The sequence below is a fragment of the Micrasema longulum genome, unplaced genomic scaffold, assembly GCF_059751315.1.
Source record: "Micrasema longulum isolate JH-2025_06_02 unplaced genomic scaffold, ASM5975131v1 h1tg000663l, whole genome shotgun sequence".
Classification (NCBI taxonomy): Eukaryota; Metazoa; Arthropoda; class Insecta; order Trichoptera; family Brachycentridae; genus Micrasema; species Micrasema longulum.
Genome location: NW_028277859.1, coordinates 388,308 through 416,222, shown reverse-complemented (window position 1 = coordinate 416,222; position 27,915 = coordinate 388,308). Strand labels below are relative to the sequence as shown.

At 30.1% G+C, this 27,915-nt stretch overlaps 2 protein-coding genes and 1 non-coding gene across 6 annotated transcripts in view; 1 reads left to right on the top strand and 2 right to left on the bottom strand.

The window, feature by feature from the left end:
* Positions 1 to 3,668, bottom strand: part of LOC148279833 (superoxide dismutase [Cu-Zn]-like) — a 50,820-nt gene extending 47,152 nt beyond the window's left edge. For 2 of the 4 annotated variants that reach the window (XM_088229320.1, XM_088229326.1), the window contains exon 1: positions 3,487 to 3,667. The gene's annotated coding sequence lies outside the window, so the exon portion shown is untranslated. Of the gene's footprint in view, positions 1 to 3,486 lie in introns of all 4 variants that reach the window. The other 2 variants (XM_088229324.1, XM_088229322.1) reach the window with 2 other exon arrangements.
* A 472-nt stretch (positions 3,669 to 4,140) lies between these two features.
* LOC148279832 (superoxide dismutase [Cu-Zn]-like) lies at positions 4,141 to 24,997 on the bottom strand. The gene is made up of 3 exons (XM_088229331.1): positions 24,743 to 24,997; positions 11,035 to 11,256; positions 4,141 to 5,721 (listed from the first exon to the last, which is right to left on the bottom strand). The coding sequence occupies exons 1-3, from the start codon at positions 24,926 to 24,928 to the stop codon at positions 5,467 to 5,469; spliced, it is 663 nt and encodes a 220-aa protein (XP_088085457.1). The 5' UTR covers positions 24,929 to 24,997; the 3' UTR covers positions 4,141 to 5,466.
* Positions 24,998 to 27,510: 2,513 nt separating this feature from the next.
* TRNAG-GCC (transfer RNA glycine (anticodon GCC)) lies at positions 27,511 to 27,581 on the top strand. The gene has a single exon. It is a non-coding gene; the product is annotated as a tRNA-Gly (tRNA).
* Positions 27,582 to 27,915: the final 334 nt, after the last annotated feature.

Here is a 27,915-nt window from a genome sequence, read left to right as displayed (position 1 = left end):
TTTGATTTTGAAACAAAAAACATCAACAACTATGCTAAAACTCTTGACACACAGTCACTAGATAACAATCAAATTTGTATAGTGGAAATCAAGATAAATACGATTCAGTCATTGCTCAAAATGGACTTGGCCAAAATTGAAGCACAACAGTGAAGGACTCGAACAAATTTGAATTTAAGTGTCTAGACTTCCATATTCTCCTCTCAAAAATGTTTTCCCTCTCTGTTGAAATAAATTTAAATATGAATAACTACCTAGGGAGGAAATCCAGCCAGTCTGCAAGCATTTGGACATACTCAAACATTGTCATTTTAAAACATTTTATTTTTGTGAAAATGGAAGTCATATTGTTAAATTTGAAAAAAAGCGATGCTTAAAAATAAACGTACAAAAATATTCCGTAAAAAAATCATTTTTGGACATAACCATTTTTGAAGATTACCTCCTAATTTTCCATCTATTGATTTATTGACAAAACAGCAACTTCTATGACTATAAGTTTGAATTTATTATGTAAATATGAAAAAATCTATTTAATTACATCGTTTGTATAAGTTGCCTTTTCAGATTTTTCACTGACCATTTTCCGATTCAGAGCTCTGCCATCTACGGGAAATACTTTGAAGCTTTGTTGGAAGAAACCAGTAGGTACATATTTAACTAGAACATTCTCAGCTGGCGATAAGTCTGGATAAAACATTGAACAACAGATGTCGGTAATTTAAAATTCAAACGTAATATCGTGGGGATACAAGAAAAACCGGCTAACTGCAAAAAGGCAGTTTTGCGTAAATTGAATTTTAAAGTTTGGTTGTTCATTAAATATCAAGTTTTGTTTTTTTTTTTTTTAATACTTAGTGTTTATAATTCATTAAACATATTTTTATACATTACAGAATTTATATGAAATAAAAAGCAACATAATTTTGAGAAAAAAAAATAATTAAGAAAAATAAAATCCGCATTTAGCTGATTTTCCTTGTGGAGAAATTTGTGCTGGTTGAGTTAGACGGCGACATTGTCTAACTGAATTTGAGTTGTATCAAATTCAACACTGTCTTCATCTTTAGATAAAGCATACCAATGATGGAATACTTTGGGAATGACTCCTGTTTTGCATAACTTTAACAAGTCTTTTTTAACGTAGTTTTTCGCTGTAGTAAGGTTTCATTAAGGAGATATTTTTACTTCAATGAAAACTAGCTAAACTCACATAGTAATTGTTTTTACTTGTAATAGAAACTTTGAATGTTATATTGTTTTAGTAATAAAAACCAGACAAAGACACTTAACCGCTTTTCCTTGTATATTTATTATTGTAAACATAAACTTCAATTGAAAAATAATCACTTAAAATCATTCAAGTGATTTTCTTTGTAAATGAAGAAATGCTATATGTACGTTTTTACCCGCTCTACTCAGTTAATGACGGTAATATATAACCGATTACACCTGTAGATAGAGGATACAAATTTGAAGTTAATGGTATTCATAACTCAAATATGCCAAAAACGTAGTTAACCGATTTTCCTTGTATCCCCACGATATATAATATTTTATGAGTATGTTTTGTAAATACTAAAATTATAAATGCGTAAGTGGATTTGTCCGTTAGTTTGTGTTTCCCTCACGTCGCAACAGGGACATCGATAGCCGGAGAGCTGAGAAGTGTCAAAGGCTACTTTTCATCTCGAAAAAAAATACCACTTTCTCGGGAAAATTCTTACTGTTGAACGACGAAACTAATTTCACTCTAATACAGCGCCAGCGATGCCGAGGGTAAAAGCTAGTAATAAATCAATTGACGACATTGCATAATTCGAGATGAATTAAAAATAGAGTAGGTACTTTTAGTGTTTTAAATTATATTATCTTATACATATATATATATATATAGACTTCCCAGAAAGTAACAGATTCCTCGTGTAATTCACACCCGAGCGATGTGTAAATAATAAATATTGCGCATGTCAAAATACTCGTTTTTGAATTAAATATGCAGAAATGTTCCAGAATGTATTTCTTCTTCATTTATTAAAATATTTGTATTTTGTTTATTTATTTAACTTTTTGTATATTATTTCAAATTAAAATTAGCGGGCTAGTTGCCAAATGACAATTTCTTCTAACCAACTTATACATTACATGTGCTATTTATTTGATGTAAGTTTCAAAGCGTTTTCAAAAATAGAAATAACAATATTTGTATATTAATTATACATAAATATATATATAAATATATAACAGTACTTAATGCAAAAAGGGACAGATATGAGGACGATAGATTAAGGAAGAGAAAAAAAATGTCTTTTTTTTTCCAAAATCTAAATATAAAAAACTCGTCAAAACACATGATGATTTCAAAGTTTCGGAAAAGTTTATGGGATTTCCTTCAAAAATACAATAAACTAAAAAGGTACATAAGAAAGGTTTGTAATTTTAATTCATTCTTATTCGTAATGGAAGTAATTGGATACAGTAAAATGTTTTTAAAAGTCTTTTATATTTAATTTTACGTAAAACTTGTAAAAAAATATTGCAGTCTGTAGTGTGTCGTATAAATAAATAGGTATATTGGTCCATTATCAACAACCTTATGCCCTGCAGCGTTTGTTTTTTAATTAGCACACATAACGAAACCATGTTATCCAATTAAACATGGGTGTATTATGATTATTGATATATTATTATTAACAAATAACCTCCCAGGTATCGACATTAGATTATATTGAATGGCAATGATCTACTTTTTTAAGAGTACATTTCAATATCAAATATTTGCATAATCTACGTAGGTACGTAAAATGCTTTCGAATGTTAAAATATTATTTTAATTGTTACAAATTAAGTTATATAAAAAAAAAATATTTATGTATACTAAACAATGAATTAATTTATACCCTCTTAAATCACATAACTAAACTTTAAAAAAGGAGGGAACTTACCTCGCGCTTACAAAAGAATTGGGAACATTTGTAGGATTGCAGGTCTGGGCATTTGAAAGGCTTGATCTTTCAATGATCTGTCATTGGCTGGGTTAAGCGATTACTTTACACACTTAGCTTAGCAAAAAGCCAAATAAAGTTATTCTTGAAATTAATTCATCAATTTTATCGATTTTGAACCCCAAACAAATTAGTACCTAATTATTGTGCATACAGCCATAAAATGTAATCATATTTTGCAATAATTATTTAGAATTCACGTGCCACTTGAATGCATACTTTTTTCGTATTTTAGATGTCAAAATACTTCAGTACCTACCTAATATTCCCAATAGGTATATATTTTTTTTAATCAATACTCTGGCTTTTTCTAATGAAGACTGTTAAATCGATACCTACAATTCTAAAGGAAACTAGAAACAACCTTTTTGAACTTTTTAAACAATGCTTTTGTTTACAAAACACAAGTCATGCACCTTGAAAATGAAAAAAAAAACGCCTACCTTCATTGATAAGGTGTAACATTGGTGAAAAATCTTACCTTATTATTGAAATTGTTGAGCAAAGTTTAATTCTGGAAAAGCTATCACAAACACTCTCAAATAACTATTATCAATGATCTTTTAACCGTAAAACAAGAATTAGATTAATTAATTGCAATTTTATCGGAAGTTTTACGCGGTTAGTTGACGTCGACACTACACTCATAGATGGCGCTGACTGACAATTTTTAGTTTAGAAACTACAATGTGCTAAATAATTGTAAGAAAATCAACAGGTGACTGCGGGTGCTTATTCAAAATGTCGTATGAACTCATTCATGTTATATTCCTAAAAGTCTGCGTAGAATACCTCTTTTTAAATACACACATAATTTAGTTCTCAAGTTTACCAATAGGGTTGCATAAAAATACAAAATGTCATAAACGTATTATTTTTTAAGGTATTTATTATGCAATTTAGAATATGCGTTGCAAATTACTGAAATTAAAATCAATCACATGAATAAAACTTAATCTCAAATTAGCATATTTCAAATATGCCGACTTTATGACATTATGTAACAATATGATTGAACTATAATTATGTGTGATCTGTGAAGGTGTGGCTTACTTTTAAAGTCATTAAACTTACCTAGGTACCTACGATTTGAAATACAGTTAGATTTCCTTTTACATTATTGAAATCATAACACTTTACCGGTATGAAAAGTTTATTTTTTGTACATACAATTGAAAAATACATCAGGTAGGTAAATATAAAAACATTTAATGATTATTTACAAATTAGTTTAATCATTTGATCAAATTTATCGTTCTTACACAATCATAATGTACAAAACTATAATAATATTGCTAAATATTATAATAAAAATAAAATCTAACGTCAACTAATGTATTAAACAGTGACAAATTTAATTTTATTTGTTATAAATATTAATCATATACAATACGTTCGAATGTTTAATAAGCCTATGTTAATGTGTCAATGCTTGTCAGTGAACCAAGTAAACATACAAATCTCGTTTCCGTTAGTAGACACACATGAGTATTTTAATTTAAAAAATTCTGTCACATACATATAAACAAAGGTCATTGAAAATTTGAATGAATTTAAATGCTCTGAAAGAGAAAATTTGAGTTCTTTATTAACTAAGCAAAATATGTGTTTAAAATGTTACGTTTCTTAACGCCACCACGATTTTTTTATAATTTTGAAATCCCACTCACATTTTTACTTGAGACGTCACTTTTGCCTATTTGTTTTATAAAATCTGCGCTTCCTTTTATTATAAAGGCACTTATTTGAGAAATGGCCATATAAGTACAATCCATTTATATCCACTACTAATGTGTGCAAAATAATTAAACAAAAATCATGCCTTTTAGCATGCTTTCCTATTTTGAGATAACTAGCACTAGGTATCATTAATACAACTTTCGACTCAATGCACAGTAACATAAAGCTCGCTTTTAATAGAGACATTCATCAGTACAGTACTCGATCAAAAAATAATATTTATATTGGATCTGTGAAGTCTACGAAGTTTGGTACTAGATTTTTACAATACATAGGTTTCAAAGAATTTAGTAAATTGCCACAAAAAATTAAAGCATCAATTTCAAAATATAGCAATAGGACGTGCGAGTTTAAAAATTATTTTTTCCAGAAGTACTTTGAATCAATAATTTTAGTTTATCCAGAGAATGCGCATCTTGAACATATTACTTTTAATATTATACCGTTTTTGCTAGTATATGTAATTTGTAATACTATTGAAATATTTTTTCTGCTTTTTTAACTTGTATTATGTAAATGTAATTTTAATACGCTTTTGATATTTTTTAACCTGTTTATATTGAAAATTAAAATATTTATATATATTTATAAAATTAGCACATCGTATAGATGTTTCCCTATAATTAAAAATCGTATAAAAATACCATTTTTGTTGGCACCAAAAGTTCTCATTTGATACAAGTCACATACATTTTTCTCTCTGCAGCTTATTTTATATCATTTATAAGTACCCGATGAACCCGCACATTACTGGTTTCCCAGAAGAGCCGTCAATAGCGCTGGTCTCTGACCCTGCTCTGCCAAGATCATCCTCGTTCTCACTGAGGACTATGGAGCGTCCCACAATCCCCCTGGGACCAGCCAGGGAGATGAGGGTATCCAGGATCCTTATCCTGGCTACACCATCACTACCTGCTCTGACGTTTCCGAGGTCACCGACGTGACGCACGGTGTCTCTTGGTCCGCCGTGATGATGCTAAAAAAACAATATTTTAGTTATAATTTGTTACTAAATGCACCAGCATCAAACTACCAAGTTTTCGCATCCTGGCGTAGTATTCTCAATCTTCTGATTGAGAGGGATTAATTTAGGGATTTTTTTTGCATGCGTTTACACATCGCTTGATATCTGGCCACACTGATGATTAAGCGTCAAGTAAAAATGAACATGTGAAATCAAACATGACAATTTTCATTTAAAACATTATTGCGACCTTAAACATTATCTAAAACACTAAATTAGGTTGAATTAACCAAACTGTATGAGTTTTTTTCCGTTTTTTAAACAGTTTTATAAATCACATTTGATGTTTAATCATCAGTGTGGCCATTATATGAAGCAAGTAGCCTGTAAAAATTAAATATCCCCAAATCAACCACTCTCTAAGGGGTAGAGAAGATTCAAAATATCACCGCAGGTGTATTAATAAAGTTAAATTAGGTATCGTTAGTGCCATATACGAAGTATCTAATTTTATTCCTGGCAAGTTTAATGAACAACTGTTTTTACGTCAATATACACTGATTAAATGATTAAGTAACTCTACAATATTGTTGTAAATTGTAGTTGCACAAATAGTGCCATATGCTCTATTAAGGTTAAAAAGAAACTATCGGTGTAATCGCTTCTTATCTAATTAAATAATTCAATCTTAAAAAATACTTAATGAATCGAAGTTATTTGACGAAAAGGTAAAAATGTTTTAGGTTTTCTGTAATAATTTATCTTGATAACGGTAAGAATCGAGTGTGTTTATACATTTCGGTGAATGAGCGGAATAGTTGTGTGACAATAAATGACTAACTATATTTTTATACGTTGTGAAATATTTTGTTATTCGGTGGTTTTCAAAGACCGCCAATGTTATTCATATGATTTTTAATATAATAACACGTTACTTGCAATTAAAAGTGAATAGGCGTGTTTTGTAGTGTATTGTGCATAATGATGTCAATATATTTAAGTGTTATACGGTGTATATAAATATTATGGAATATTTACATTCATTCGTGATAGTGATTATTACAAATATAAATGGCAAATTCGCATTTTCAAGGAGCAAAAGGTAAATTGATTTTCCAATTTTTGCATTTGGGTTAAATTTAATGGAATATATTTTATGTGAATGGAGAACTATGGAATAATAATAATACGAATAATGAATTTAAAACTTTAAAAAAAAATATTTGTTGCTCAATCACAAATGTTTACAACACTTATCAATAAGAATTTTTTATCTCGTCGATAATTACCGACAAGTGCAGTGCGGCCATTGTGTTTGTTGCTGAATCCAAGTTTCGCGACAGTAAGTATCACTTTTGTTCTATTTCCTTTATCGGCAGAAGTTTGAAAATTTGTCAAATGAGAGGCAGGAACTTAAAACACATATTGTTTAATGTTGTGTTTCAAGTTATTCAAATATTTTCTTTGCTACTAGTTCTTCCAAATCAACCAATGATAAGAGAGTTGTGATAGATTTCCGATTTACGGTAGGTCAACTGACTAATCAGCAGAATTAAGACGTCACACGCGAGATAATTTCAAAAACACAAAACTTTAAAAAATCGTAGCGCTGATAGTTCGACAAATAATTATTTTTTATAAATTGGCTTAGGAAAAATAGTATATTATCAAATTACTTTTTTAAAAAAACCTCTGAACATCCTCATTGTAACACATATAGGATTTATTTTTTTTAAAGTATAAGTTGCATTTTTTAAAATTTCTATGTATTTAATAGACTTATACCACCAGCATAATCTATATAACTGATTTAAACATTTTAAAATACACGGTTTTTGAATGAATCGATGTAAAATACTTTTCAAGTTGTAAATAGTATGATAAAACATAAGAATAATAGAAATAATATTTTAACAATGAGGAAGTTCAGTGTTTTTTTTTGAATTTTTTATTTCTTAATAGACTGTTAAACTAAGTCAAAACAATTTTTTTTAATTTTTATATATCGTATTATCGGCGCTACGATTTTTCAAAGTTTTTTATTTCTGAAATAACTCCGCGTGTAACGTCAAAGGTTAATTTCCGCTTATTCTCATCAGTTCTTCCTATTGGTCCAGAAGCGACAAGCAGACCGGAAATCTTCCATAGCTCTCAGATCATAGGTTGATTCACATGAACCAGTGACGTCATTTAAAGTAGTGCGTTTTTATCAAAGTATTTTTTATTATTTTTTCTGTACATTTTCAAGAAACTTTGTAGTACAATTTAATGCTCTAATTTTTACCCCGCGTAAGAAAACATTTTTTGTATCCAATTTCCCGTAGGGCTGAAGTTCCTCATTATAAATGACACATGTTTCCTGAACTTTAAATGTAATACCTTGTCTGCTGGGAAGTGAATTTCTATTGGAAATGGCTGTAATAATGAGCAATATCGAATAAAACTTACATGTTATACATTATTTAAGATCTGGATGATGTTCTATTAAGCGCCACTTACTGTTGCTTATCATTTATCATACAATAAATCTATTAAAATCGTGTTCCTACATTTATATTAATAAATATTTTACAGTAATAAGTGACATCTGTGCAACCTGTTTCTAATTTACTTGATTTGTTGCCAAGTTCCCGGTTACAGAAGTAAACTCGACTATCATTATTATTCAATAATCTGACAGAGCAAGTTAGCAGTCTACTGGTTTTTCTAATTGCAACCATCTGACTAGATATCTAATCATTAGAGTCTTATTAAACATCCGTATCATATATTCACACGCTACTAAAACGAGCACATAATCTAATATCTAAGTCGCGTCGTCTGTTACTTTTTAATGAAGATAATAATATTGTAGATAGAAATTGTTAAACATCTACGAAACATCTGTCAAGGGCTGGATTTTTGTCTTAGGGATAAATGTATTCGATAAATGAATATCGCATTGTAACAAAGTTAAATTATATTTCTATAAGTAAGGAGGTAAGAACACAAAATTTTGTAACATTAACAGTTAAACTAAAATAATTCAATAACACTCTTAACAAATCAGCGTTATTGTAAACTACATACCTACATTTTATGAAAACATTGTCTCATTCAAGACAAAACGATGAAACCCTTAAATTCATGTAAAATATTTTGTATTTCACGCCACACACGAGTTGAATATTAATAACAACACAAAATTTTCGGATATTCTGAATAACCCTTCATGTGTAAACATCAGCATCATCATCATGCGTAATCAGTGATCCATATTTTATTTTATTTAGAAGCTCCACAAAGATACATAAAATACATACTGCATACAAGTACATACATATCTGGATCATCTGTTACATGAAGGTGAAAAGTACCTGATCAGCACCATGCAACGGTACTGATAAAGGGGTACTCGCAATACTTTGCTTTCGTAAAGCCCAGCCTAATTCGATTGAAAGTTATCACTAGAGCTCTTACAGGGCACTGCAGATTGAACAAACACCTTGCTATAATCAACCTCTCCGAAGCTGCTAGATGTAGGTTCTGCAGTGCAGCCCTTGAGGGGGCCGAGCACTCCTCTAGTGGAACGGAAGGCCTGTTGACTACTGCCAACAGGCCGGCTTCTCCTGAAGAGTTTTAAGTGGTTTCCTCTCCACGTGAGCAAATGCTGAGAAGTTCCTGATTAGCCCACATTAATATATCCCTCCTGATCCCAATAGTTTAGATAAATTTAAAGATATTTAATAGCAGAAAAATCCACTTTTTGAAATATAAACCTTGTATATCATAAGCAAGGTAAATAATAAAGCAACTCCCATATAAAAAAAAAAAAAAAAAAAAAGCCCTTGAGGGGATTTTTCACAAAAATGGCGCTATGAAAATTATCCGAAATCGATCAATCAATAAATGAGGGCGAGCACCCCCTGCGCCCCCTCCCCCCTTCCTAGTTGATCCTGAGGATCTTAAAGATCTCGCCCCCTACCTAATAGCCCGATACTTACAGTAGATACAGTAGCCAGGCTCTTTATAGACCTGAGATTGGAGGGTGAGAACAATTCACGGGGACCCGTCACAATAGATCTTCACAGGTGGTAGCGACGTCAGGAGCTGGCGTAGCAATGACCCCTACCGTTAAGAATATGAATAGGTTTCTATTTAGTTTTTTGTTGGGATATTTAATTTTATAGATCTCAGTAGTTTAGACGCATCGAAGAGTGAATTAAGGATTTTTAATATTTGGATGGTCTTAAAGAGAAGATACATTTTAGATCGTTTCTAGTTCATTATAATATATTATGTATATTCGCTTCTGGATTTTCCTAACATTCAGTGATTCAATTCAATTCAATTAATTTATTTTAAATATAACATATACATTACGAACATATATTCAATACGTACATATTATAAAAAAGAAAAAAATACACGAAACAGACTCATGTCAAAGTAGTAGGAGAATCCTGCTCCGGAAAACCCATTCGGATACATGGAACAGATCAATATCCAGAGCGATGTTGATCAGCGGTAGCCCTTCCAAGACGCTTAACCATAAGCAGGATGGTCCTGTATATTGGAATATGAAACAATCTATGCTGACGCTGTCTTAGGTAATTATCAGGAACATACAAACCCAATGCTCATCATAATCTCAGAATGATCGATCATACCGCGCAACAATCGATAAAAATGTGTAGTCAAATACACATTACTTCTAGTCTCTAAACTGTTGTAGCCAAGCATACCCTGGAGAAACTCGGTCGGGTAGAGCAAAGGATAATACCCGCACTCTCTCATGTAGAGTGATAGCTAATCGCCCTAATCACTGCACTGTAAGGTAGACGGTAGTAAAATTATAAATGATAGTTTAAAACTGGTGTCAATTTTCAATGAACACATTGATTATTAAATTGGTCAATAATATTTCTCTAATAAATTTTCCCGACTGATTAATTTCATTTATAATATCATCTTCATATTCCCTTTTCCGCACTCAGTGATGCATGGGGCTCTGCATTTGTAAACCAAATGCTGCGTATTTCGATCTACTACATGAAGGTAAGTCTACGCTTCAGGAACAATTAAAAATATATTGCAGTTTAAACAACCTTTAAAATAAATAATTTACGTCCACCCACCAGGAATCAAACCCAGAGCCTCAAGAATAGTAACCGAACGTGCCAACCACTCCATAACGAGGCGGACTTATCTCCAGTCGATTTCCTTATTCAGGACTTTTGAGATCCATCGAGTCGAAAATACTCATCCAGATTTCTGATTCTAATTCACACTCAGAACACTATCCTTCATCCGCCTGGCTTTTATATGCGTGTCATTATTCCTTACCAAGTAGGGATTAAAGTGACGTCCTGTAGAGTCACAACCCTTTCGCATGTCTCCTCTTTGGGTGATGTGTAGACCGTGCAGGCCAGAGTTCAGGCCCGTGACGTTGCCCTCTATCAGAACAGGCCCCCCGGGTCCCCATTGGGAGAGGAGCAGCTCTCCACCTGTCCCCTCAGCATCTCCTCCTATAACTGCCAAGGCCTGGAGTGGAGGTCTAGAGGTCTCCTGAAAGAGAAAATATTTATAGGTCAAAGAAAAAACGAGATACGCGAGGCAATACAAATAAGTGAAGGTGTGTATTTATTTGAATTGTGTAATGTCCTGCCGGTAAAACAACTTTGTGATGCGGAGTACAAAAAAATATTTTTTTATACTTGTTTTATAAAATTGAAAACTATGGGTCTTTGGATAAAGCCGTTGCAAAACAAACATCAAATTGCTTGATTCTAAGATTATTCATTTAATAATATCATTGAGAACTTTAAGGCTAGTTCCACTAAAAAAATAAGTTTAAAGTTATAAAATATATATATTGAACAAATGGACTGTATAGTCTGTAAATACATAAATAAATCATTGTTGGGCATTCCTCAAAATGGTTTGCTTTATAAAAAATATCCCAAAATATTGTTTTAATTTTTTATTTGTTTATTTTTCCATACACATATTATTTACATAGAAGTATAATTACAAAAAACACTTTAGAAAAAAAAATCTTAAAATTTCCATATTCCCCTATTTAAGGTATTCTCCATCCCTGTTGTAATTTGTTAATTTATTTTATTTATACTTTTTTATTGTTTGAATTCTCTTTTTTATACAGAATAATGTTCCCTCACTGGGGTGTCCCGTGCCGAGGGAAACATTTTACAAAATGTGAAACATGCCTAAGATTAGCTTTTTTACAAAGTTAACAAAATCAACAAAATAATAACAATTAAAAAAACGTAATTAAACCAATTAACCTAATTATAATTAACACAATAAACAATAAAAAATAAAAAATAAAAATTTTCATAAAAAACATAACCAATCTATACAGACTAATTAATAAAATTCATAAACACTGCATACATTTTACATATTTGGCTTGATCCACTCATCGATTCGTGCGCAACCCACCTCCACTATCCATTTCTTAATAGCAATTTTATATTTTGAGAACTTACTAATTGTCCTTATGGACAAATTAAGCTATAACATGAATTAGAAAAAAATGCCCACAAAGATTACAGCGTCTGAGCGTGGGCCATTCCTTTTTTTAATTATTAGAAAGTTTATAGCGCATATATTTGGTATGACATGACCATAACAAGAAAAGAAAAGAAAAATAAAAGAAAAACCAAATTAACATATGCTGAAATTACGAAAATATGATTTATTTGCAGTATGCATTTATTTTTTATTTTTATTTATTTATTTTTTCAAAGAATGTGTATCTGCTCCTTTCATGCTATTCTATACTATTCCACCCATTTGGATGAAAACATTTACTTTAAACTTCTTTTAACTTTTTTTTATGCAACCCAACCAACTGAACTTTATCCATTTGGAAGACTCTAAAATAATATACATCGATATTCTAATTTGTAAAATAAAACTTTTTAAAATAGAATAAATATAAAACTACTTTATTTTAAAACCACTTATTTTTTCTACAAACTTTATCGAGGTATACTCAACTAATATAAAGCTTGTGTAGTTTTGAAACCGGTCGGTATAAATAAATAATATGCTGTGAAAACAAAGGTGTTTCATACTTATTTAAACGTTAGCCAATAACCTCAAAGTTAGTGCTTCAAATGAAAATTTCATTAAATTAAGCACATATTTACTAACGTGTGTATAAAAACTCGATTGATATGTTTCATCCTATCTAAGAGTCTTAAAATTAGAAAGGTAACTTTAATTATGTATGTATCCTTTAATTTTCGTATTTCGTGAAAATACGATTTTAGAATTCTTATAATTGTTTACTTTTTAAATGTTATTTTGTTTAATTATTGAACAATGTACGTACATCCATAAATAAAAATATAAGTGAAAACCAGCCATATATTACATTTTTCTATGATTCACCCGAACATTCTACTGGCCCGTTCTATGGGCCAGTAGAATGCAGAAAAAGATGTTTTAACACATTATCTATAATATAATATTATATTGTATATAATACAAACATGACGAGTCAGAACGATGACACATTCAAAATCTCAATCATGATTTTTTAGACTAGAATAATCGAACTTGGCATGGCATGGTTTGAGGTCATGGGTAACATCTTTCTGCTAATTAACTTCTCAGAAAAACAACAAATGCTTTATGCAGTATCAAACTTATTGACAGGGCAATATTATTATGAGTTACATCTCTACACTTTCTTAAACTTTAATTATCTTTTTACATTGTCTTTCAAAGCCGACTTTCATCTATTAATACAACCTACATGTAATATTTCTCTGGACCGGATCCTAAGTAGTGCATTTCTCTTTTTGCAATTCAAAGTTCCACCTATCTTATTTTTTACATTCCTTTTTATAACGGCAAATTTCAAGTGTATCAAATTGTAACCATTTGATATTTACCTGTTCTAAATATAACCCATTAGTTCGGTAGTCAGATGGCAGAAGGGACCATCTGTAATTTTCAAAAATGTTCAGGAGAGCTGAAATAAGACTCAATTTCAAGACTTCGATCCACAAACTTAAATATATTAGTGTTATTTTGAAAAAATAAATTAACATTCTAAATAAAGCTGTTTTTTTTCTATGTGTATTTACCAAAATATTTAATAAAACTTTTGAAAACTAAAACACAGAAAAAAATACAGATGGACCCTTCTGCCATCTGACTACCGAGTTGTTTGATTGATGTAACATTGCGTGTTTTTTTTTTCTTTTTTTAATTTTTTGGGCCACAAAACAAATGATTTCATTTCAAAAATATTTTTTTTTACTAAAAATTCCAGAAAAAATCTAATAGAATCTACGATAATAGAAAATCAGTGTTTTTAATATTTTAAAATTACCAAACATTAATTAAGTTTATGTGTTTGCATATAAATACATATGCAAGATTTTCTTTGGGGAGCTCCTACCCCAGTTGGAAATGACATAAGAAACGAAGGTAACGTTTGAAGTGTAGGTATTTATTACATGTTGAATAAAATACAGAACATTAATATCATTTTTTATGAAAAAAATTAATATTTGGGTTAAGTAATTTACCAAAATATATTAATTTCTGAAACGTTTTCCAATGAGTTAAAAACTGAAGATAGAAAAAGAAAATATAAACTAAGTTGTAGTTGATGTTCATGATTACTAACACTAGCCACGGAACCCGAACCCAGTTTTCGTTAATAATTAACGTTTTATGTATTATTTATTTACTGAAATAAATTAGTGTTTATCGTTTATTTTCTCGTAAAATTTGTTTTTGAAGGTTGTTTTTTTCTATTTTTTTTCAATATTATAATCAATACAAAATGTGTAACTCAAGGGAGAATAAATACGTATTGTTATGTTCATTTTATCCCATTTACACAAAACAAAAACAGATTAATTAAATAAAGAAAAAATACACAATTTATTGAATCTCATAGCAGAATAGCATTATGTTAATGTAGGATAATTTTATTTCCAATCATTGTAATAAATGCGCATTATTTATTATTATGACAGATTTTAATATTATAGGGTCATTTTTGATGCATCATTTATTTGTTAAATATTGTTGCAGATACCTACTAGGTATTATAAACACGCAAACTTCATGCTGTAAAATAAATATTTTCAAATTGTTATTATATTATTGATGGTGTTAAATTTATAAGTGTTTTTTTTTTTTTTAAAACAAATATCCGCTAATCCTCTATTTTAGAGGGTTGTCAGCAGATGGAAAGAGAGGATATGGAAGGAAGTTATGAAAAATACACCTCAACACCCAGTCCCAAATCATGAATTTCTTTCTTGCAACTGGCGGGAATCGAACCCACGACGCCAGTTTTTACAGTTAGCCGTCTAACCAAACAAATTATTCGTAAATGACGTGAATTGTACATAGAAAAAACGCCAAATTCATCTAAAAATAAATTATTGGAATTCAATGTTTATTTATCACAAATAGTTTGAGTAAATAAAACATAATGTCATTATTAGGGACGAGGTTGTCAATTTGTTTAAAGTTCGAGATAAGCAATTAACAAAAATTTACAAATCTCCTTTTTTTCTATACTTTTACTTTTATTTGATTTTTATGTAACTAGATATTTTTATATTTTTTCACTATGTATTTTTGTATTATTTAATTTAATACATACTCTTATTTTGCATATTATTTAATTTAATACATACTCTTATTTGGCATATTATTTATTACTCCTATTTCTTACTATAGTATTGAGTGAGTTTCTAGAAAACGTATCTCAATTATCATTTCAATTATGTTTTTAAATATATATATTTTTTCTATTGATTTCAATGATACACTTATTTTGTTTTTTTTTTACACTACTATATTTTACTATTATTTTCTTGATTTTAACAATAACATTATTTTGTATATTTGATTATGTATGAATTTAAATTTGTATAATTTATATCTGATTGTCTTTTTTTATTGAATTTTTTGGACTTTATTATTTGTTACTTATACCTTTTTTTTCTAGATTTTTATTCTATTGCATCACATGTCAGTATAATTATATCTAATTAATTTTACTGTGCATTATTGTTAATTATTATGGCTTGACACGGGCATAGCCTAAAAAGCGCTAATAAGTTCATTAATATTTCAACTAGTGTAATTTTGAATGAATAAATAAATATTTATTGTACACTATACTTGACGAGTTAATTGCTGTAAAACAATTTCTTTCAAACGACGAAATATGAAAATTTATATCCAAAAGTATGTATATTTGCCTCAAAGTGTCCAAATTATTTAAAAAATACTTTTATGTACATAATAATCCGAAAAATATTTTGATTTTATAAATGCACCTTTAAAAAAACATGAAAATTATAGTTATAGTTCGTCTATTTACTATAGAAACCCTTCAAAACAGTTAATTTTATTAAACCCCAATAAACTATATTTGAATTTAAAATTAACTTTGGTTTTTAAGTGTCGATAAATTGACATTTTAATAAGATACGAGTACATGAATTAATTTTCAAGCGCTTACTGACGATAATTTTCCCAAATTTCGGAATCACATGATTTTTTTTGTATTTTTACGTAGCCCTTCATATTATGTTACCCTTAACCCGAACATAGTTATGTATTTATTACTAATTTATTGACAATTTGCAAAAACTCTCAAGATTCTCAATTCGTGCGGTGACGGAAGAAATTTTGATGTTTACCCATGGGGTATAATGTTGGATGTTACACAGTTTGTAAAGTGGTTACTTAAACTAGCCAATGACAGGTCATAATCCCTGTAAATGCCTAGACTTTCATATTTTCTTCATAAAAATATTTTTTCTCTCTGTTGCAACAAATTTAGATAGACTTCCTAGAGAGGAAATCTTAAAATATGCATTGTGCATTAAAACGCATTTACGTCATCAAGCCAACATGATAATATTGATGCAATAATTGCATTTATATTAAATCTATGCTTGAACTTATCGTGACTTCTTTCATATTCTACGTAATATTTATGAGCATATTCAATTAATTAAATCTCTAAAAAAAGAATAATTAATCAATAGAACCTATTCTAGAAATATCTAGAAAAATACTGATAGGTATCATGTTTAACGAATAAAAAAGCTATTGCGAAATTACATCATATTAGCGAATGGCACAATGTCTTATCAATGCATTTAATTTTTTTTCATAATTTTAATGCCTTTCTTGTTTTAACTGAAAATGCGAAATACATTTTTTAACTTTCTTTTTTAATGCGTCATAAAATCTTATTTATTAAAACGAATAAATCAAAAGATCATGACGTTCATTTTGATGATTAAGTCAGCAATAAGTCATCAGCCTCTCAATCCGTGGTCTTAATAATTATGAAGAAAATGATCATCATTAATTACAACAAAATATAATAGTGATGTGTTATTTTTAAGTAGTAAAGAAATTATCATTAGTGAATGGTTAAGTATCTACATACGTACATTCCTTAGGAAGCTAACACATAAAATAAACACATATTAATGAATCTTAAAAATGTTGTAGCATTGAATGTAGTTTCAAATTAACTGAATCTTTAAAAAAATATTTTAAATACGTTCTTTTTGCATACAATTATATTAATTTCTTTAAATAGATATTTAAAGCCAACAAAAATTACTATCTAACCTGCATGTTTGCATATAAATATGTAAAGTTGGATAATTTACACAACGCCATTTTTTGTGGAAATCACCTCAAGGGCTCGAGGGCTCAAATTAACAATAAAAGTTTAAAAAGATGCAGTTCTATATGCGCTATTGGCCGGCAAAACAACTGTACAACTGGACCTTTCTGTCAGGGTGCCGTTATCATCTACGTGCTACATATGCTTACAAGCAATTTTAAATTCCAGGTCCCCCGTTTAAAACCGCCAATAAAATGTCCCAAAATTTACAAAATAATGTATTAGACCTTGTACCATTTTCTGACCTATGTTATATGATCTAAACTCTATTATAAGATAGATTAAGTTTTTCTACTGACATTTCTTGATGGAACTGCATTTTAATTAAAATAATAATTTTAATTCTAACATTTTTCCTATTTACTGTTTTTTATTAAAAGAATGTCAATCCATATTTTAATACCTACATAACTTATAATCTTTGTTACACTATATCCATATTTTTTTTATTTTTTTTACTACGCAAAGTTTTACTTTTGATTTTGCATTGCGGTATTATTTTTTGGTTTCTAGATGCCTCAAAAAATATATTTTGTAAATGCCCCTTGGGCGTATTGTAAAATTAAATAAACCAAAATACGTGTACATCGTCAAACTGTTCCGACATGGTCAGGCAAAACGCGGTCACTGGTAAAAAATATAAATGTGGAATAAAACTTTATACGTATTTTTATTATTATAATCTATTATAAGAGTTTAACGTTGGTCCCGACATGGTTGATATGAAACATCTATTGAAAAGGGTGTTTTCACACTAAAATATTTCAAAGTCCCTGGACTGGTACCTAAGGCGTAAGACTGATCACCTTACCTTTATGTTACAAAATTGATCGAGATATGCTGCAATTGGTGTACCAATCCACCGCCCTATGCACCATTCGGTGTGGAAAGGGAATGATGAATGTTGCTCAGAGTGTAAAGTAATCACTTAAACCAATGACGTGTCATAATCCCTGTAGATTGCCCTCTCTGTTGCGTAAATGTACTGACTTTATCTGACTTTATCTGCCGAGTGAGGAACGGTATAAATTCCCCACGCTAGTTTAACACACTGCGATATTAACCCTTTGACTACTAAGCAGTTTTTCGATAATCTAAACAGAAATTCTGTAATTTGTATTATATTTTGAAATTTTAACGATCACGTTGTTTTCAAACAAATTACTATTTTTAAAATCAATGACAATTTCAGGAAATTTTTACAAATTTTCATTTTTTTTTTGCAAATGCCATAAACATTGTTTTTTGTAATTGTAATCAAGATTATGTGGAAAACTACAATATCTGTCCCTATATTTTTGGTATATTTGAAAACACGTTTTTTGCAATGACTGTTGTAGCATACGCGCTTACCAATAAACCACGACATAAATTAATAGTTATATTTCTTTATAAATTAATAACTATTATACGAAACTAAATTAGTTCTCGAAACTCATTTAACAATGTTTTATACCACTGGCACTGTCGGGCCAGTGCAATAGCAAGTTCCCGAATTTATTTACCTTTTAAGGAATTATACATTTTTTATATATTTTACATTTTATACATACGGGGAAAGAAGATATGCATTTGCGCGATGGGGGCAAGAACGGTATGCGGCCAAACAAACTACAGCAGACAAAATCCTGCTTTTGGAAAATCAGGAAAGGGGGTCAGGGACAGGAATCCGGATGCTATCTCCAAGTCCTGGCTTCTGGATAGTGTTTCTCTTTTCGGTGAACACAGCACTTTCACTATAGCTGTTCGAAAATATAAAGATGAATGTGGCGGCGCGGCGGTCAGAAAATGTAAAGGTGTGCGGATGCGGGCAAATGATTAAAGGACGATCTAATGCGGGCCGATAAAATATCATTCATACGGTTGTTGACAGAAATTATCAAGAAAAAAAATGTGCTTGTTGATGTTGGTAGATATGGATATGAAAAATTGTTCTCAAAGCAACCGTAGCTACCCATGGCCATAGAGACGAGGAGAATAAACAAACATTGGAAGTTGGGAAATCACAGGATGGGTAGGATAGGAGAACCTTCATCCACCGGTGGTTCATCCAGCCACAAACTACTCAATCCCACCGCATCCAGGTATTAATGTTCCATGTAACTTAATTTGATGCAAAAGGTAGACAATCTATTTTTTACGCCAAGCAATTTTGCCCGTTTTGACGAAAACGTAACAATTACACTTTTTTTGTAACTAACCTTAAGGTAAACGAACTTTTCTGTTAGCAGCAGTAAAATAATATTTATGTACACGCCTTCATATTATAATTTTTGTTTATACGAGTCTCACGGAATTTTGGAAAATATGTATGAATAGAATTAGAGCAGTTATTGTCACAGAGCGTTTATCATAATTTTCAACTGTAAAAATGTATCGAGCACTTACACAATACAATAGCGCGGAGCATTCCTTTTAAATGACATTAAGTTATTTATTGTTTACTGTATAAAATAAGTAGTAGAATCCTCGGCCATCAACCCTAAAGCCAATATTTATTGATATTACGTAATCACATCGCCATCACTTCTTTCGCAGAAATCGTGAGGCAAATAAATGAGATAAAACACACGTTTTTAGTTTTAACATTGCTGATATGATCATTGGACACCATAATAATTTGACCTGCCTCTGAGGTCACGTCTTGCATAAAAATTTCATGTATGTGAGTTTATAATGTTTTACCTTGGCCTCCAAAAGGATAACAAATATTTCCAGGTTCAATTAACAATTTTATGATCTGTACATCGGTATTGAAAAAAACTGTTGCTGGGCGTAAACCATTCGTATCCCTTTTTTGTAGGTTCGATTTTGATGAAGGTAGACAATTAAATTATCATTGGTACAATAAAAATAAAAAACTAGTTTTTTATGAGAATTTCCAATGAAAACGCGTTTTTTATTTGTATTTTTAACTCTAAAAACGTGTATTTTTATTTTTTATTAGTTTACGATTAATTTTATCTTATTTCTAATCTTTGTTTACAGCTAAATATTTACCAGCGAATCATTTACAAAACAGTTTTTTTATTGTCTAAGTTATGATTCATGTTGAAATTGGGATAATACCGAATCTGTGTATGGAAGCTAAATATATTTTTTGATGTACCTTACTATCGCTACTTAAATTTTCTTTATCAATAAAATCCCCCCTATTATAAATACTTCTTACCCCTATCCGCACCCTATTGTGCAAAAGGCACTGCATTAGTACACCAGATGTGGCGTACCTAGATCATCGGTTACGTGAAGGTATGATGACTATTCTAACTCTTCAGGTGCCAATCCGGGAACAGTGAAATATAGCAGATTTAAACCACCTTCAAAACAAATATTTCAAATTTTATTACGACCCTACCAAACCTAGAACCTCAAACACTGTAGGCGAATGTGCCAACCACTACACTATGAGGCAGGCTTATTTCAACACGATTTTTTTTTGTGATTTTTATTTGAGAGTAGTCATCGAGTCAAAATCACTCAACCAGGATGCTGGTTCTATTGCACTCACTGAACGTCTAGACACGGACTTCTTAAAATTACTTTTCAATATCAACATATTTAAAAAGACATGAAGAACATCTTGCAGCAGGGAAAATAGAAGTCTAGACGTCCACATGGCTTATGACCTTTCATTAGCCAGTTTATGTGGCCACTTTACTCACTGTGTAACATTTACCACTCTGCCTATATGCCTACATTGTCCAGTGTCTATATTTGCTTACATTGAATGTTACACACTGTGTAAAAAGGCCACTCAAACCAGCCAATGAATGATCATAAGCCCTGTGGATACTTAAACTTCAACATTCCCTTCTGCAAAATTTTCTTCATATCTGTTGTAATATGTTAATATTAACAGCTTCCTAGGGGGTTGAATTCAGTCCTTGTCTACAAAAATTTGGACAAACTCAAAACATTGGTGACTTTTCAATATGTTTGATTGTTTGTAAACCACTTGTTTAAAATTGTATTCGTTATCGATGATTCTATAGCATTTTGTTTTGATCCAATATTCTTAAAATAAATATTTGAGTTTTTGTATCTTTTTGTATTCATTTTAAGGGCCTTTTTTGGAAATAAAAAATAAATGCTCTAGAAAATAAGAGTTAAGTTGTGATAGGCGGGAGTTCTAATGTGCGCGACACTACCACGGGACCACAACCCAGTATTTATTTAAAAAAAGAATTATTATTGAATGTTTAATTTTTCGTATTATTCTGTGAATTCGGTAATTATTGTTTTATTTTTAATAAGCAGTTAATATTTAAATATTTTTTTCTAAGAGGACTTTGCAATGTATTCGTTGATTTCGACACAATTTACAAATCCTGTTATTAAATATATTTTAAAATATTATTTGTAATTAATTTATTTATTTTCAGTTCACAAACAGTAAAAGATATCACAATATAAATACAATTTTAAAAATAAAAAATAATAACACTAAACATCTTTCACCAATTATATGTGAACACCAATAGTCACAAAAGAAAAATTAAAAATTGTATAAAGACCAACATTTAGTTTTCATTATGTTATTAAAGCAGTTTATAAGAATTTACATAAGATTAATTTTAATAAAATTTAATTTAAGACAGATGCAATTTATACAATAGAATATAATTTTACTAGATTATTAATAAAGTTTCGTAGAAGTAATAAGTTTTTTAAAATTTTTATCAATAATTATAGTAATAATAGTCACAATAAAATAAAATAAATAAAAAACAGTGCGTACTCTTATGGACTGCGTACTCTCAGGCATACCTTCCCTAATATATTTTTGCTCGGACGCAAGTCCACGATTTTATCAGTAAATGTTATATTAAGTATGTCCAAATGTTTGGAGACTAATACTGGAATTAAACGCTTTAAAAGAACAAAAGCCACTTCCACTTTCCCTAATAATTCTTTCTTCTTCGTTTAGATATTATCATAATTTGTTTTGAAATATAATTATAAAATTAATTTTATTTATTTACTTATTTATTTATTCACTTAACGACAGTTTATTACACCTTATTTGAGACATAAGTCCCAACTCCATTGGACTAAAAGTCCTGTGTTGAATTGGGACGTTCAATAAGTTGACACAGACTCATGAGTATATCATCACAAATATTTTATAGGATCAGAAACACAGCAATAATAATAACAATTAAAAAAACAAATATATGGCACATCAATATGGTAAACAGTAAACCCAAATACTCGGAAAATCATCAAGGAGTTTCCCACTAAGGAAAATTCAGTCCTTAATTCCTTTTTTGAAAATAGTTTTTGTCTTTGAGAGCATAATACGCTCTTACAAAATATTGAACACTCACGGTGCGATAAAGGAGAGATGTCTGAGCAAAAGTCATACGGGTTTTGGGAATGACATAATTCGTGCTCTGGGAAAACCTCGTACGAACATTTTGCTGAGATCTCTCCTTATTGTTTGACTAGAAATGTGAAAGAGCTTATTTTGGGTACAGTTGTCTCATATCCAGCACCTTCATGTATAGCTTTTCCGCCGCTGCCTATCTCGCAAGAAGTTTCAGATTCTATTCCCGACATGTTTGACTTGAAATATTTACTTTAAAAACTTTTTACACTTTATTAGTCATAGTCTCTGGACAGGAACCTCCATATAACAGCCGTGATCATTTTCCAATGAAGTGCACTATGCACCATTAGGTGCGGAATAGGAAAGACGATGATGCTAGCTTGGTATATGCCGTAATTGATGAACACTATTTGCCACTTAAATAAGATTATTTTGGGAAGCGGGTAATTAAATATTAAAGCGATAGATCGAAAAAACTTTAGGAGATACGTGATTGAATATTTCAAACTCGCTGTAACCGGATTTCAAAGAATACAAAAGCTCGATATAATTAATAAAATTCTGAGATATAAAAACGTTTTTGCGTAGGCATAGGTGTGATGCAAGCTAAAAATAAAGTTTTCTTTTAAACAATAAATGTTTGAAAGGGTAATTTTTTTTTTACACCATCATTTTTTTAATATTCCACAACTGTTAAAATAAAAAATATTTTAAAGGACTATGTAACATATAGTTCTCTTTTTAATACCGAATGGTGCATAGGGTATTACTAAACAATCAACTACTAACCAGTCTCGGTATATATTTTGCGACAGAACTCAATTCTAATAACATCATCCACATTTTGAAGAAAAAAAATTTTTATGAACCAAACAATACGATAAGTGTATGAAAAAAATCTCATCAAAATACTACATACATATTTTAGGTAAATGATTTTTTGCATGTATTACGTTTTTATTGCAAAAAAAAATCTTCATTAGGTCCATTTTATCTCCAATAGGGAAATATCACATACTACGAATACCGATAAAAATATTTTTAATGGAATTTAAATAATTAATTGTTTATCCAAAATCAATATGGATATTGTAGATAAATGTTTTCATACATAAATGTAAAAAATAAATTTAATAAAAATATGTTGTTAGAAGAACGCGTCGTGTTTGGCCTTGGTTGTTGTAACGTCAAGATTCGCGATAATTTTCAAAACAAATTTCAATGGCCAGGAACAAATAAACATGAATCGTGATATATTAGGGGTGTGGTCTATGGAATGACCGTTTTTGCGGGAATTCAAAATTACAAATTAAAAAATATTTTTTATGCCAATAATAATTATCAAAAAAAATAAATTACTAGACAGTTTCATAGACCTTTATTACTTTAAAAATGTAAAAAAAAGTTAAGTTTCCCTATTATCTGAATCTTTGTCGTTGTAAGTTAGTTTTGATAACTCTCTAGGGGAAAAAGTTCAGTATTTATTTGCATAGACTCAAAATATTGTTGATTGAAGCAACTGGTCCAAGAAGAATTATAAAAATTAAAAAATGTTTTCTGGCGTCACCTAGTATGCAGATGAAATAATTCAGTCATATATATCTCACCCACGTATATAAAGGTTTGAGTTTTTTAACTTTACTTTAATCAACAGACGGAACAACTAAAAAATGATAAAAGAAACTTAAACCCGCCAATGACAGTTCATAACCCCTCTAAATGCCTAGACTTCCATATTTCCTTCTCTAAAATGCTCTCCATCTTTGTTGTAGGGTGTAATTTAATTATGTGAGTTTAATCAAATTTTGTCAATGCATTTTTTTATTTATTAGATATTATTATTATTAAACGAATATCTTTTTAGTTTAATGATAAAAAAAAATAATGCTGTAAACATTTAAACTGAGGTTTCAGATTCACTAAACTTATTTTCTATTTTGAACACTGTTTTAATTCAAATCTTTTGTAATGCATTTTGAAAATATAAGTTAATAAATACGTACGTATACAAAGGGCTCCATATAAACTTCATACAAGTTACTCTGAAACTCGGGGATTGAGGGCAGATTCCTAATGATAAGATTCCTCCCGAACCCAGGGACGTCTGAAAACGGCTTTCCCCGAACTACCCCACTCACTGCGACTGCGCAGATAACAAACGCAAGCCGCGCGATGGTTTCAAAAGACATTATTATTTTTACACTAGATAAAATTGAATTGTATATTTAGATTTTTACTATAAGTAAACGTCCGCTCGTAGTGAGGCACGATTGAAGACTGATAAAGTGTTATCGTTCAACTTTAGTTTTGGGTCGAAAAGCTAAGGCGACTGCGGAAAAGATCCTTGAAGACACAAAAACCTCTTGTATACTTCATTCACGGTAAATACGCAATCCCACGGTAAAAAATGCCGTTACGTGACTGTTGTTAGATACGTTGATATTTTAAATCTCAAACTGCAGCACCTGATTTTTATACGTATTATATTTCTTGTAAAGTGGTACAAAACTATACTGGGTACTTGGTATTATTATTGTATTAAGAAGATTGGCTTTACATTTACAAGTATAAGTCAATATTTTTTTTACTTTTGCTTCATTATGCTACCCGAGGACTGCCTCGATTCAATAAAAAAATATTAAGTATACTTGATAACTAATTTTACTTGCGAATTATTTACCTAGTAGTAGCACAGTTCAAGGCATTTCTGAAGGATAATAATTTGATATAGTTAAATTATTTGAGTTTGGATTGAATTTTTAAATCATGGACCAAAACATTTGACGTTTAAAAGTTTATTTTTATGATTTTTTTTCATTTATATTTAAACGTCCAACGTCCAGATTATTAAACTTACTTTTGTAACTCCTTGGTTATTACCCAGAGGTTAATTCTGAACTGCTCAATAAGTTGAAATGATTGCAGCATGTTTGTATTTTTTATATTTAATCTTAGCAAATTTTACTATAAACCTTAATACCGCAGGCAACTATCAGGCATAGAAGAAACATTCACATTCTATAACTTTATCTGAGAAAGCTCTTCTGACCTCTATCACAGCATGAGCTATCTCATCGTTCAAGTAACGAGAAACCCCTTTCAATACCCACTCTAAACGCTCTAAACAAATCATTTCATTATTTTTTTATACCTATAGTATTCTTCCAGGAGCCTTAAATGTTTTTTTATGTATTACACAGGCGATGGTTTTTCAGGTGTTTTTGTAGTTTATGTGATAGTTTATTTTATATTTATGACATTTATTGTAAAAATCAAAAAAGAAAATTATTATAAGAAGAAAAAAATAGACTTTGTCGATGTTTGATTTCAATAACTTTTTAATCATTTTAAGTTTGTATTTTGTTTTGATATTTTTTTTAGGTAAACGTCAAAAATCAGCAAATATTAAAGATTTATTAACATAACGACGTGACTATTCGTATCAATAAGACAACAGTGAATTAATGGCATCAATAAGTTTATTATTCGTGCTTTTTGCAAATAAAAAAATAATACACTTTAATATTTATTTATTTACTAACGGACTTAGTACATTCAAAAAATGGCAAACACATATTCTTATAATACATAAAGGCACAACTGAAAAAAATACAATAAAGAAAATTAAAGCTACGACAAAAAATTTAATAATAAGAACTTTGAACTGTGAACTTTTTTTTGCCACATAGCATTTTGAAAAAAAAACATTATTTGGAGTGCATTAAAATTATGAATGGAGTTTCGCTTGTAATAAGTAAAGTTATAATACTTCCCGCGGAGGAAAACTATTTATTAATGATAACCCACACGGGAAGCTGTCATGGTAGTATTTTGTCTCCAATACAAATGTACCTACCACTAACAGCAGCTTTAACAAGGTTGTGCCCGATACTTCTCCAAGTGTAAACACAGAACTATCATTCCAAGCAATACTGCGGAAACAAAACTTGCATAATGATACAAAACCACTTATTCAAGACAAAAAAGGACTGGAAAAAAAAATAGCATGAAGATAAATTTTAACAAGTTGACAAAAAAAAAGTTGAAAAATTCGTTTTTTTAAAAGGTTTTCGGTTTTTTGTTTTGATAGTTCAAAAACTAGATCATCATTACAATTTTCCTATCCCAACTCAGTGGGTCATAGGGCATTGCATTCGTACACAAATTGCAGCTATTTATTTTTTTGTTTTGTTTCAGGTGCCAATTCCCGAATACAATGGGAAGTTAAAAGAGTTAATTCAATTGTCTATAAAGTAAAACCGAGTTATACGTACGAAAATTTGTATATTTGTTTTTAAAATCTCTAAGTAATTTCTTTGATCAAGTAGTTTCTTAATCTATCTTTCTGTATTTAAATCTATATTAAATTTAATGGGAATTTTATCATTTTAATTCATAGATAACTATTCTATTGTGAAAATAACTTTATTGAAACTTCCTATTGAAATACTGACCCAGGCTTTTCAAATGTATTCCTTTTAAGTCATTTTAAACTACAAAATTGTGAATGCAACTAATTTATAACAACTACAGTTCTAGATTAGGAAAACAGATTTATAACTTTTTAAGAAATTACTGTTTTACTAACATTTCACAACAATTTTCCTATTATAACTGTGCAGTTTTTTATTATGTACGTGTAGTGTAGCGTCTCACCTGTGTACATACTTCGGTAGTTTTAAGGTGTTTACATTCACTTTTCACGAGTGAGTGTTTTAAATACTTCTTAAAAATAAATGTACAGTTAACGGTTTTCGGCATCGTCTTTCAAGCATCGGTGGTTCAGTGGTAGAATGCTCGCCTGCCACGCGGGCGGCCCGGGTTCGATTCCCGGCCGATGCAATATTTTTAACGTTTAATTATTTTATTTTTCTCTGCTGGTTTGTAATTACATTCCATGTTTTATACAAGTAATAAAAAAATTGTAAAAACCCAGGTCCTCGAGAATGGTAGACGAATGCGTTAACTACTTACTCCACAGAGCAGCCATCGAGTCAAAAACTCTCGTTCGGGGTTTTGGCTCTATTTCACATACAGAACTGTATTCTTTATCCGCCTGAACACACAAATTGCAAAAAACTATTATTAACAACAGTAGATTAATAAAATATGTAAACAACAAAATTTGTTTTAAATCACTTATTTTTTCTACCGACCGTTTTGAAATCTATTCAAG